Here is a 13,132-nt window from a genome sequence, read left to right on the forward strand (position 1 = left end):
AAAAAAATCTACAAACAATAAATGCTGGAGAGGGTGTGGAGAAAAGGGAACCCTCTTGCACTGTTGGTGGGAATGTAAATGGATACAGCCACTATGGAGAACAGTATGGAGGTTCCTTAAAAAACTAAAAATAGAATTACCATACGACCCAGCAATCCTACTACTGGGCATATACCCAGAGAAAACCATAATTCAAAAGGAGTCGTGTACCACAATGTTCATTGAAGCTCTATTTACAATAGCCAGGACACAGAAGCAACCTAGGTGTCCACAGACAGATGAATGGATAAAGAAGATGTGCCACATATATACAATGGAATATTACTCAGCCATAAAAAGGAACGAAATTGAGTTATTTGTAATGAGGTGGCTGGACCTAGAGTCTGTCATATAGAGTGAAGTAAGTCAGAAAGAGTAAAAACAAATACCGTATGCTAACGCACATACATGGAATCTAAAAAAAAATGGTACTGATGAATCTAATGGCAGGGCAAGAATAAAGACGCTGATGTAGAGAATGGACTTGAGGACACAGGTGGGGAAGGGGAAGCTGGGACAAAGTGAAAGAGTAGCACGGACATAAATACACTACCAAATGTAAAATGGATGGCTAGTGGGAAGCTGCTGCATAGCACAGGGAGATCAGCTCGGTGCTTTGTGACGACCTAGAGGGGTGGGATAGGGAGGGTGGGAGGGAGGCTCAAGAGGGAGGGGATATGGGGATATATGTATACGTATAGCTGATACACTTTGTTGTACAGCAGAAACTAACACAACAATGTAAAGCGATTATACTCCAATAAAGATATATATTAAAAAAGAACACCATGTCACGAACAAGAGCTTGATAAGCTGAAAAGTTTAAGAGCTGAGAGCAGCTCTTTTTGTCTCCAATAAACTGCTTATTCTCAAATCCATTAGACTACCTTTTATTTTTTAGAATACTGAAGAAAAAGATTCTGATAATTACTCTGAATTTATCCAGAGCCAATGCCAATATTTTAAACTTCCCCAGCCTTATGGAACCTGGAACACCCTTCAACTACAGGGACTCTATTTCTAACAGAGAATAAAGGAAGATGGGTGTTACCCATTGTTACCAAACAATGATGGTAATGACAGATATGTAAGACGTGACATAAAATGTGGTCTTTCTGACTTCTTGGACAGCCACCTTGCTCCAATTTTATCTAAAATAACAAAATTAGCATTAATTTATGTAGCCAAAGTATTGGTCTGTGTTAACTGTACTTGTCGCTGATCTTAGATTAGGAAGACCAAGAAAGGACCATCAAATAATAAAGCTTACCAGATCAGTTTACAGTGAAGAAAACTGTTTCGTATTTCACCAACAGAGAATGATTTTTGAGACTAATGTTACCTATCAAAATACTCACAGTAAATAAACTCTGGGTAATACTGAACTCTGAACACTTAGTAGATAAGAAAATCATCTTACTCTGTGGCCTGTGGTAGGTAACAGATTACGTAAAAGAAGCAACTACAAAAGTCCGTGCTCTGTAAGGAAGAATTTTAACCTGTTCAGTAAACTACTATGTGGGCTTTTAAAATGGAAAATGAGGGACCATGCCAAACTTCTATCCAAGATACTGTTAGAATTTAAATTAGCAGAACATACTTTTTAGTTGAACCTTCAAGATGAAAACCATAGATATTGCACAAGTAAAACATTCTGCAACATATTGATATATTTGTAAGATAATAACTTGTAGTGTGGCCAACAATGTATGCCCAGATAAGGCGTACAGATGGTCTCTGATATTTTCTAAGAAAAACAGTTTAAAATAAAATCCTGGCTACATTTTTTGGTCTTTGATGTTACAAAACTGCTTATTTTATGATTTGACAAGAATCTGGGGGTAAAGAAATTAGTCTCTATGCTTAATAGAAGTACACACACTTACGCAGTTCACCAGCTGCATTTCGCCCACCAACTGCATACAGGTATCCTTTGAGGGCACTTAGGTGGAAGAAGGTGCGCTTTTCATTTAAAGATGCAACTTGCATCCACTTATTGTATCGAGGATCAAATCTGAAGACTGTATCAACTGCCGTTTTTCCTTTTGTGTCATAATTACTCTGTCCACCAACGACGTACAGGAAATTTCCAATGACGGCAATGCCATGCTGGTACCTTGGGGCATCCATGGGGGCTAAGGACTTCCACTCGTGAGCCTTTTCATCATACATGCGCAATTCCTTGCTGACAACCAGCTGCTGCCTCAGCACTCCTCCTAGTGTAACCAAATGAGTGGTGTCAGACCGAATGGCAGTCCTGTCTGACTGCATCACTGGCTGCATATATGGCATCATTTGGTAATTGCTGGCTTCCAAAAGGAGATTCACACACGTGTTGTCAGTTCTCATGAAATCCACGCTTTGCACGTAATTAATGAGCTCCTGTGGTGTCATCAGTGGAAATCGTATGTTCTTCATTAATTTTGCAGCAAAGTCCATCCGAGGCTCTTCCAAGCGTAGCCAGCGACAGGTAGCCTTAAAGAGCTCAAGTTCAGTGCAGTGCTTAAGGCTATTACTGGAAAGCACAAAGGCAAGACGTTCAAAAGGGAGTTTCAAGAACTCCCCGGTGCTCAGCAACGCAGGAAAATTCTTCAAGACGAAACTGTTAACGTATTTATCCACTTCTGTCAGATTGTAGGTGTTGGCAATCCGCCCAACTTCGACACAATTGTCTAAAGTGACCTATTAAGCCAATTACAAAAAATTAAAACCCAACTACTTTCATGGCACTCACGCCTGGATACATAAATACCTGTATTAGAATAAGAGTAAATATGCTTTTTACTGCCCATATAGATGCAAATAAAGCTTCCTTTCTCCATATATTAACGATTTAAAGGGAATTCACAAACTACCCTTACCTAATCCAATAGAAAGGTGACTAAAAGAAAATGCTCATTCCAAGTCAGTAGATTGAAAGTTACTCTAAGAAACAATGGTATAGCTTGACTATGGCCAAAATAATTACTTTTCTCTCCTCAAAATGTATCCTCACCACCCCCACCCAAATACTAAGAAAATTCTGGCCAGATGGAAGTTCTGGAAAAATAGAAAGTTATTCTATCATGAACCATCTCAATCCACTTTTCAGTCATGATTCTTAAAAGTAACTCAGCTAGCAGATCCACACACAGAAAAACTCTAGTACCCAATCCCTAAATGTCTCTTTCATGTCAACAGCTTTCATTCATCACTATGATTCATTTTGATTCCTTCAAAAGTTATTGCTTATAGTGAAGATAATTTAATAGGACCATTATTTCTAGGGTGAAGTTATTCTCCATATTATTTATGTAGAAACAGAAGCAAGGAAATCACTTTCTTGAGGGCTGGAATGGGTGTTTCTACATCAAATCATTCCTTTTGTTTAGTTTTTGGTATGTATGCTGATGGCTGGCACCATAGTTTTCCTTAGCCACCCTCTTACTCTCAGCATACTGTAGCTCTGCCTGGAGTCCACGTTAGCCCCCCGAGATTTCCCCAGCACAGAGTAAAATATACCAAAAACGGGAGCCATGAAAAGGAGAGAAGCTATGGAGAGGCCTATCTTCAGCAGGAAGTCTTTTCAGTGTTCTAATAAATGATTGGTCAAAAATGAAAATAGGAAAATCATACCAGCAAATATTATATAAAGCATAAGTCACAAAAACAAGCCTACCATACAAATGTCTGTGTGTGTGTGTGTGTGTGTGTGTGTGTGTGTGTGTGTATACACAAACACAGAGACAGGTCAAAGGCAAAGGATTCAAATGTTTTTTCTTAATTTTGTCAGGGTGTGTGTTCACAAATGTTACATAAACCTCATTGATACACCTGTATTATTAACAGATTGGCAGATGCTTAAGAGAAAATTGGCTGATCCTTCTATCATCTTTCTATTGAAAAGCTGAAATGACTCCTCTGCATAAAGTAACAGCCCAGTTATAATACCACTGAAAGCTCTAAGGCCAACACACACACACACATGCTGCTATTTTCACAGATTTATTACTCAAGAAGAATTTGAACTCTTTTAAGCATCCTATTTGCTTCACAAAAATCATCAACAATTTTAAATGGTTATTATACTTAATAGCTATGTATTTAAAAATACCTAAAATAAATGGTAACACAAAAGAACCAGGAAAAATAAATTAACAAATTATGGGCCTTTTGAAATCCACAGTTTAATACTGTTCAGTACCTTGGTTAATAATAAAAAATACATTTTAATCCACTTTTAGGAGTGGCAGGTTGGTGTCTCATACAATTTTAAGTTGTGTAAATGAAGTTACAGTTAAAGCCTCATTGCTCAAATCACCCCAGGTGGAAGGGATTCCTGTTTGGGGTAGTAGATCCACTTTATAAGGTAAGTAAGACATAGTCCTTCCCCAGAGCAAGGGTAATTTTCACTGTTTTTTTTTTTTTTGGCCACGCCTTGCCGCATGCAGGATCTTAGTTCCCCAACCAGAGATTGAACCCGAGCCCCCTGCAGTGGAAGCGCGGAGTCTTAACCACTGGACCGCCAGGGAAGTCCCAATTTTCATTTTTGAGGATGTTTGCTAATATGGATAAGCAAAAGTTGATGAAAACACATATATTTCCTAAGTATGCAGATTCTTATCATTACTGATAGGATTACAAATAAAAACAACAAAGAATGTATATTTTAAATGGGCAAAATGATAGCATTGGTTGTTAGTCACCGAATTTAAATCTAAATTTATAGCATATAATACAAACCAAGATTAACAGAAACCAAACTGTGTAATTTAGAACTGGGATCAAGGTATTTAGTTCCTTCCTCTTTCCTTCTTCAGTTTCATTCAATAAGAAAACAGTTACTAAAACAACAGGATAAAAAAACCTATCTTGTATTTAAGGGCATTTGGAAAATCCCTTCTACATATCAGATATACAGATGCACAGGACTGGAAAATCCTTGACAGACTACTTAGTCAATATATAGATAGCTGCCTACTCTTTCTTTAAAAAAAAAATCACCAGAGAATGGTATTTCATAACCTTCTGAATTGTCATCTTCTTGATAGAAAGACTAAGCATTTTCTATAGCTCATGTACAGTAGCTACCACACTGTGGGTATATAGCAAAGGTTAAATACTATGATTATCAGCAATATAAAAATTAAAGACGTGATGATAGATACAACTAAAAATAGAATATCTGCTGAATTAACATAGCAAATTACTAGAACCTTATTAATTTTAAATGAGATTCAGATAAGAAAAATATGTAATAGGAAATTAATTTTTATGAAGTACATGTAATCAAAGCTAAAAAAATTAATTGAAGACTATAGGGATTGTAGAAGCACAGTCTAGAATAACAGTTAACAATATAAACAGATCAAAAATGATGGAATAGCGGTAAACAATTTTTGGAAAGATACAGGATTATTCAATTATAGTTCATTTTAATGCATTCTCAGTCATAATTCTTAAAAGTGCTTCAGCTTGCATAGTCCCGATCATTTAGCCTAGACAATATTAAATAATGAATATGTACATTAATATAACATGCAATTCATGTACATAATAGAATACATTTTAAAATATAAAACATGAATTTAAAGCTTATTTAAAAAACCAAACTCATAAGTAGAAAGAGCTCTAATTTCATCTGAATATATACCCTGGCCAAAATTCCAAAGAGTCATTACAGAAGTTAAGCCAAATAATTATATTAGAGTTTTAAAGGATAGAGAAGCAAAAAAGGACAAAATTTCTCAACTGCTTATGAGAACCAATGACATTATTTTAAAAATAATCAAGTGTACATTTAAGCTTCCTTGATATAAATTACTATAAATTATTCTACTGTAATCAAGCAACCTTCATGGTCATCCTAAAGGCAGTTCTAAGCATCATAATTCTCAATTGTCATTGACATCCTGGTATTCACTGCTGCAATATTAAATTGTTCAAATCACACCTAATGTACCTAAACGCTGTGATTAACATAATTTGATACTTTAATGACAGCTTTCATCAGCAATCTGTGATGTTATGTTGCTGAAATTCAGTGTCTTATACAAATAAATTCCCATTTAGGAAAAAAAAAGCAAATGAGTATCTGCTTTTGTACTCTCAAAGGGAGAGCAAACACTAAGAAATTAGCTGGCAAATTTGGGGGGACTCCTCAGATATTCAATGTACCAAATTCTCCTTAGCACTATCTAGTTCATTAAAATGACAGCCTGACATCAAGTACAACCAATGCAGAGACAGAAAGTACGTCCACTGAAAAAGACTGGGAAGAAATCAAACAAGCTACTTTCGGGGGTCAAGGATATAACAGGTATCTTCTCCTGGGCCTCCTTCCACAGGTGAGAACATCACAGGACACAAGGAAGGGACTTTTTGGTAAGAAGAACAAAGGGATGATAAGAAAACAAAAGCCTTTCTCTCCCAGTCTTGTCTCTCTTCAGATGATGAGTGCCATTCGAGGTGAATACTGATGGTGTGTCCAGCTTGGGGAATCCAATTTTCTTATTCCTTTGCACTTTGAATGCACTTCCCCTGCTGGTTGCAGTATTAGCGATCACAATGGTCTTTGGGGGCGTAAATTGGTTTAGGCCCAGGCTGAGATTCTTCTTTCCCTACAGACTCCCAGATGGCAGATGGGCAAGAATGGGCTGTTTAAAGTTATATGCAGGGATGATATTTAGAATATTTGAGTACCAACTAATCAGAATAGATGCTCGACCATAAACAACCGGTATCTGGGTACTACTTACTGAATATCAGCCTTAGCAATAAGGAAAACAAGACTGGTTTGGTGGGGAGGGAAACAGTTTTGATTCGTTGTAAAATTATCTATACAATTTTTTCTTTAATTTGCATTGAACCTCCCCAAAAGCATTACCTGGAAAGACGTGTTAATTAATCTTAATGGATAAATCCAATTTAGATTAAAGAAGGAATGTGAAATATATGTACTAAACAGGAAAACCTTACGTCAAAAAGAACATTCCCAAAGCTTGCTGCTGCTATCATCACATTATAGCAAAAGAAGCTGTCTTTTCTAATAACTTCTTCTGATTCCCTTCATTGTTGCCTTTTCTCCCACAAATGCACCTCCCTTGTTTTCCAAGCTCTCCCACTCTTCTTTAAAACGCCAGTCACCTCAATAAATTTCTCTGCACTTCATTGTGATCCCCCCAACCTGATCAGTGATCATAAATGTACAGGTGGAACCAATGATAGACCTGTATCAAGAAAAAAAATAAGCACTTTAAAACAATGAGTTTAAAGAAAGACTACACCAAGTCTAAAGCACAGGGGCAGCTTCATTCTCTGATTAAATATGCTTTTATGTAAAAGAGAAAATGGTTTCTTGCTTACCTTCATTCTGTTCTGTTTATTCTGTATAACTAAATTTAAATTGTAATATTTCCACCTCAATTACAAATGTTCTATTTCAGCAACCTTACATTAGATTGGGTTTTACGGGCTAGCCTGTAATTCTCCATAACAGTAATAATGTGGGGAAAACGCTAGATGTTACAAATTCCAAATGGCAAACAAATGATAAACAAAAAATTTGACTACAACCTGTTTGTAAATCAGGGAATGGCTGCACGGGATTTAGCATGCTGTAGTTATGCAGTGTCATAAGACAAAAACTAATGTAACTTTTGTAGGTATGTAACTAAACAAAGGTAAATTTCCATTATCTCCATGATATATGACAGTAAATGTTTTTAGTTTTATAGAAAATTTTACCTACTCTGTTTTATATCCTTCACTGTCATCCTTCTGTTTTCTTTTCATGCTCCTCTTTTCTATAACTACCAAGAAAATCACACAGCAAGAACAGAAGTACCAGATACTATAAACTCTAATACTAATTACAATCCTAAGATAAAAGTATTACTGCAAAGGAAGGCAAAGGTCGGAGGGGAGAGGTTCTTGTTCTATTGAGCCTGATGCTCCCTTATAGGAAACTGGCGTCTCTATCGCACCAAAGGCAAGTGGGGCTTTATTATTGGTTTTTTTTTAAGCAATATAGAGTTGTTCATTTTATTTTTTTAATTTTAATTTTATTTATTTATTTTTAAATTTTATTTTTAATTTATTTTTATTTTTGGCTGTGTTGGGTCTTTGTTGCTGTGCGCAGGCTCTCTCCGGTTGCGGTGAGCGGGGGTTACTCTTCGTTGCCGTGCACGGGCTTCTCATTGCGGTGGCTTCTCTTGTTGAGGAGCATGGGCTCTAGGCGCGTGGGCTTCAGTAGTTGTGGCACACGGGCTCAGTAGCTGTGGCACGTGAGCTCTACAGCGCAAGCTCAGTAGTTGTGGCACACCGGCTTAATTGTTCCGCAGCATGTGGGATCTTCCCGGGCCAGGGCTCGAACCCGTGTCCCCTGCATTGGCAGGTGTACTCTTTTTTTTTTTTTTTTGCGGTACACGGGCCTCTCACTGTTGTGGCCTCTCCCGTTGCAGAGCACAGGCTCCGGACGTGCAGGCTCAGTGGCCATGGCTCACGGGCCCAGCCGCTCCACGGCGTGTGGGATCTTCCCAGACTGGGGCACGAACCCGTGTCCCCTGCATCGGCAGGCGGACTCTCAACCACTGCGCCACCAGGGAAGCCCTTAATTTTTATTTTAAAAAAAGTTTTACTGGAGTATAGCTGATTTACAATGTTGTGTTAGTTTCAGGTATACAGCAAAGTGAATCAGTTATACATATACCCACTCTTTTTTAGATTCTTCTCCCATGTAGGTCATTACAGAGTACTGAGTAGAGTTCCCTGTGGTATACAGTAGGTCCTTATTAGTGATCTATTTTATGTATAGTAGTGTGTATCTGTCAATTATTATCATATTGAAAGTTATCATTCAAAATTAACATATAAATGTTTAGTGGATGATTTGCTGAGTCACATTTTATGTACCACTGCTCCTCTTCATCCACACAAATGGTTAAGTATGGATACAAAAGAACTGTGTTCGAAGCTAATTTTTCTTTCTAGAAGCTCGAACCCAAGTAGTGTTTTGGTTATATGAACTATAATCCTACTACATCATTAAAAACATAAACCTATTTCCTCAAAACATTTGGGTTAAGCACACAATCATGAGACTGTTATATTTTTAAATTATCTAAAATAACTTAGCTTGTGGGAGAAATAAAAACAAATCTACCTTTGAAAAATATTTATATTATCTTGAAACTTTCAGTTCTTATACATAGGAAGGGCACCCAGGGCTACTGTTTTTCCTGATTCATTTGACTGCTGAGAAGGAAAGGGGTAAGAGTAAGCCTGAATATTTAACTAAGATATGGAATGCATGAAAGAAGGATAAAGGAAAAGTTGGATTTTATATAATCCTTAAACTAATAATCCACCAACTTTTCTCAAAAATTAGCATGGATTCTGAGAGGGAAGATTTCCAACGTAAAATCACATAGACATATGCTAAGCAAACAGGATGAAAGACAAGTAAATAGTATGGTACTAAGAAAAGAGGTGTTTCCTCAAAGCTCATAGGCAAGAAAGTTCTAAAACGAAGAGTGTTGGCGTAAATTATAGCACAGGTAAGCTTTGTCAGGGGCATGTCTCTTCTTTATAAATGGGCTTTAGGATATCTGCAGAGACACTAGGAATGAAAAACATAACCTTTAAGACAATATTGAGTGTTTATAAAAATGAAGAAATTTTCAAAAGGGCAAAAACAGTTATAATAAATGCTTCAAGGAGGTTAAGGAACCAACATTCTAATTACAGGAAAGTTGTCAATACTGCAAAATTACTATGATATCATCTTGAAATAAACTTGCTTTAAATAGTTATCTAGAACAAAATTATTTTTTAATACTGTTATTTTGACGTGTATATTTTTATAACTTCACAAATCATGCTTTACCCAGTTTGGTTCTTTTCTTTCAAACTAAGGAACTGATCACAACGAATATCTTAAGTGATAAGTACAATAGGTCAACAGTGCCTATGGTTAGTGATTAGTTCCAAGGAAATTATGGCACTGTACCTAGTTTGGCTCAGGACAACCATGTATTGCTAAGATCAGTGTTAAAGCAATGTTAAGAGTTGATAAGTGTAAGCATCAAGTGTTATTAATTTAAGGGTCCCAACTAAAATGAGGCACTGTCCTCAGGAACCGGGTGACTGTAAGTAGTTCACTGATTGGTGGTTGTATGTACCCTCTCTTATCTATTAAAAAAGGCTGAAAATGACTCAGTAGGTGATGTGTCTCTATAGAATCAAGACTCATATCCTTACAGATTTACACATAGATGTTAGTTCTTCTCAAGATCCAACTCCCATATTTAAAGGAAGAAAAAAAGGACTGAGTCTATCTTAAAAGACTTCTAGAACCTCAGATGACTTTCCCACAGAATTCCATTTAAGAAACCTGTTTGTATAAAATCATTAAGGTGAATAAAACCAAATTATAATATGTAACATTATCAAACAGGTTAAGGAATATATTGTTATCAAACACTATTACTGTCTAATGTCTAATGTCATTTGATTACACAGAAGGCTTTTCTTAAATGATTCTATTTTGTAAAAATGCACCCGTACTATTTTCCCATTGACCTGCTTCTAGACCATATACGACATGACACCTCTCTCTAATGGCCAGAGTTTCACGTCTATACAACAGATTCACGAGTCTACTCTAAACAGGCTACGAGGGAGTCCACCGCAGGAAAAGACTTGATTTGAAAATGTCTTACCCCAGATATGAGAAATACTTTGCAGAAGTCCAAAACCGGCAGGATCTGTAGAAAACTGGCAGCTTCCAGTGTGTCTTGAAGGTTGTCCATATTAAGAGAAAGCTTTGCAGTGTAAATGAAATCAATAATTTTCCTTAAACCGACTTTGCTCACGCCATGAAGCTTAATGCACATTAAATCTTGTTCTTTCATTCCACCTTAAATAAAAAGACACTCCATTAAATGACCATGGATAATTTAATTAAGGTCAAACTCACTTCTGCTGCTAACTAGATATGATAAAATCAGGGAAATTTTATTCTGTGTAGCATTTGTATCAGAGTCAGGCTTCTGCATATTTTACAGTTAAAAGAGAGTACTTATAAAGGAATATCTCTATACTAATGGAGGTGGTATACGATGCAAGTGCTTCCAAAATGTTCTCCTGTCACTTCAGATCTTTTGATGGATTAGAGATTGTATTAGTGGGGAATGTATTAGTCTCTGATGGCCCATTCAGATATGTGTCTGGGAAAGCAAAGCTATGAGATAAAGGTAGACAGAAGAATAAGAAAGGTACATCCGTTTTCCAGGTTAAAAAAGGGCCACCCACAACTGTACATACTGGGTGTCTATTCCTTTTGAAACTCTTTCTTCTTGTAAAGACACTGACCAAAAGAACTGAATCCTCCTTTACCAATACAAGGATTTAAACACATATTTTTCATACTGTTTTAACGTGGAAGCAGAGTTTAGAAAGGCAAGCTACCTGTGAACATAGCCTTGAAGTAATCACTAGCAGAGGCCATCATGACTCTGTGCACAGGGAAGGCGTCATCTGTGTCCCCTGGCATCAGGGTCACGTCACAGAGCAACCCTTCAAGTCGGAGCTGGTCAAACCCCTACAACAAGAACATGAGATGAGCCGCTCAGCAAGGTAAAATGGGAATACAAATCTCTGTGTGCTAGAATTCTCTTGACGTATTAATGTGTGGGGAATATATTTGGAACATAAAGCCAGTAGAATAATGACTCAGAAGAAGAAAAAACTGAACAGCTTACTTGATATGTGGCAATATATATTTAACTCACTGTAGAAAAAGATAAAATTAAGATTAATTTGGATTAAGAACAAATAAGGAAAGAGTATATACATTCACTTACTTATATAATCATTGGCTTTCACAGTATTTTGAAAAAAAAATTACCACGTACACTTTATTTTCCCATGTGCAGAATTAGTTCCAGTTTGTGAAGAAGAAAAGAGTTCTGGAGATGGATGGTGGTGATGGATGCACATTATGAATGTATTTAATACTGCTGAACAGTACAGTTAAAAATGGTTAAGATGGTAAATTTTATGATATGCATATTTTATCACAATAAAAAAATGGAGAATAAAAGAAAGATTTTTGCAAGATGGAGTCTGTAGTTTCAAAAATGGAAATGTACTGTTATAAAAAATCATGAAGATACTCATACAAATTACTTTTATTTATTTATTTATTTTAATGTATACAGCAGGTTCTTATTAGTTAAATTTATTTGTTTGTTTGTTTATTTATTTATGGCTGCATTGGGTCTTCGTTGCTGCGCACAGGCTTTCTCTAGCTGCGGCGAGCGGGGGCTACTCCTCCATGCGGTGCGCGGGCTTCTCATTGTGGTGGCTTCTCTCTGTTGCAGAGCACCGGCTCTAGGTGCACGGCCTTCAGTAGTTGTGGCATGCAGGCTTAGTAGTTGTGGCTCGTGGGCTCAGTCTCAGTAGTTGTGGCACACGGGCTTAGTTGCTCTGCGGCACGTGGGATCTTCCCGGACCAGGGCTCGAACCCGTGTCCCCTGCATTAGCAGGAGGATTCTTAACCACTGCACCACCAGGGAAGTCCTACAAATTACTTTCTAATAATATAATGTAATATAATAATGTAATACAACAAGAACTAATAGCAAGGATTATTCTATCCCCTTCTTATTTTAATGACCCCAAATAAAACTTTTATTTAAAGTCATGTTTCATGGATTTAAGAAGCAAAAGGCACGACATACTGAAGAATGCAGTTTCAGAAATAGTGATCCTGCACATATGTATAATATAAATCTTAGTCTAAACATCTTCTCGTCATAATTTTTAAATTGCTTTTTAAAGAAAATGCTTGAATCTACAGAACTAGAACTTCAAAGAGATAATGTGATCCAGCCACTTTCTCTCTGGAGAGAGATATAAATATTTTTACTCCAAAAATATTTATACATTATACATATACTTTAGAACAGGATTATGTATCATATTTTCCTCTCTCCAACAGTGATTGACATATGTTTTTGTTCACAAATATCAACTCTTTCACAAATGCCCCTTTTCCTTTGTAAACACAAACATTTCCCCACCCCCGCACCCCCTCAATATTTTCCTTTTT

At 36.7% G+C, this 13,132-nt stretch overlaps 1 protein-coding gene across 7 annotated transcripts in view; it reads right to left on the reverse strand.

The window, feature by feature from the left end:
- KLHL13 (kelch like family member 13) overlaps positions 1 to 13,132 on the reverse strand; it is a gene marked incomplete at both ends in the record, with an annotated part of 113,518 nt that overhangs the window by 9,254 nt on the left and 91,132 nt on the right. For 6 of the 7 annotated variants that reach the window (XM_079728224.1, XM_079728223.1, XM_079728219.1 and 3 more), the window contains 3 exons: positions 1,926 to 2,721; positions 10,740 to 10,936; positions 11,488 to 11,620. In XM_079728224.1, the coding sequence (XP_079584350.1) occupies positions 1,926 to 2,721; positions 10,740 to 10,936; positions 11,488 to 11,620 (1,126 nt within the window). The remainder of the gene's footprint in view (positions 1 to 1,925; positions 2,722 to 10,739; positions 10,937 to 11,487; positions 11,621 to 13,132) is intronic. The other variant, XM_079728221.1, reaches the window with a different exon arrangement.

This window comes from Hyperoodon ampullatus, assembly GCF_949752795.1.
Source record: "Hyperoodon ampullatus genome assembly, chromosome: X".
Lineage (NCBI taxonomy): Eukaryota > Metazoa > Chordata > Mammalia > Artiodactyla > Ziphiidae > Hyperoodon > Hyperoodon ampullatus.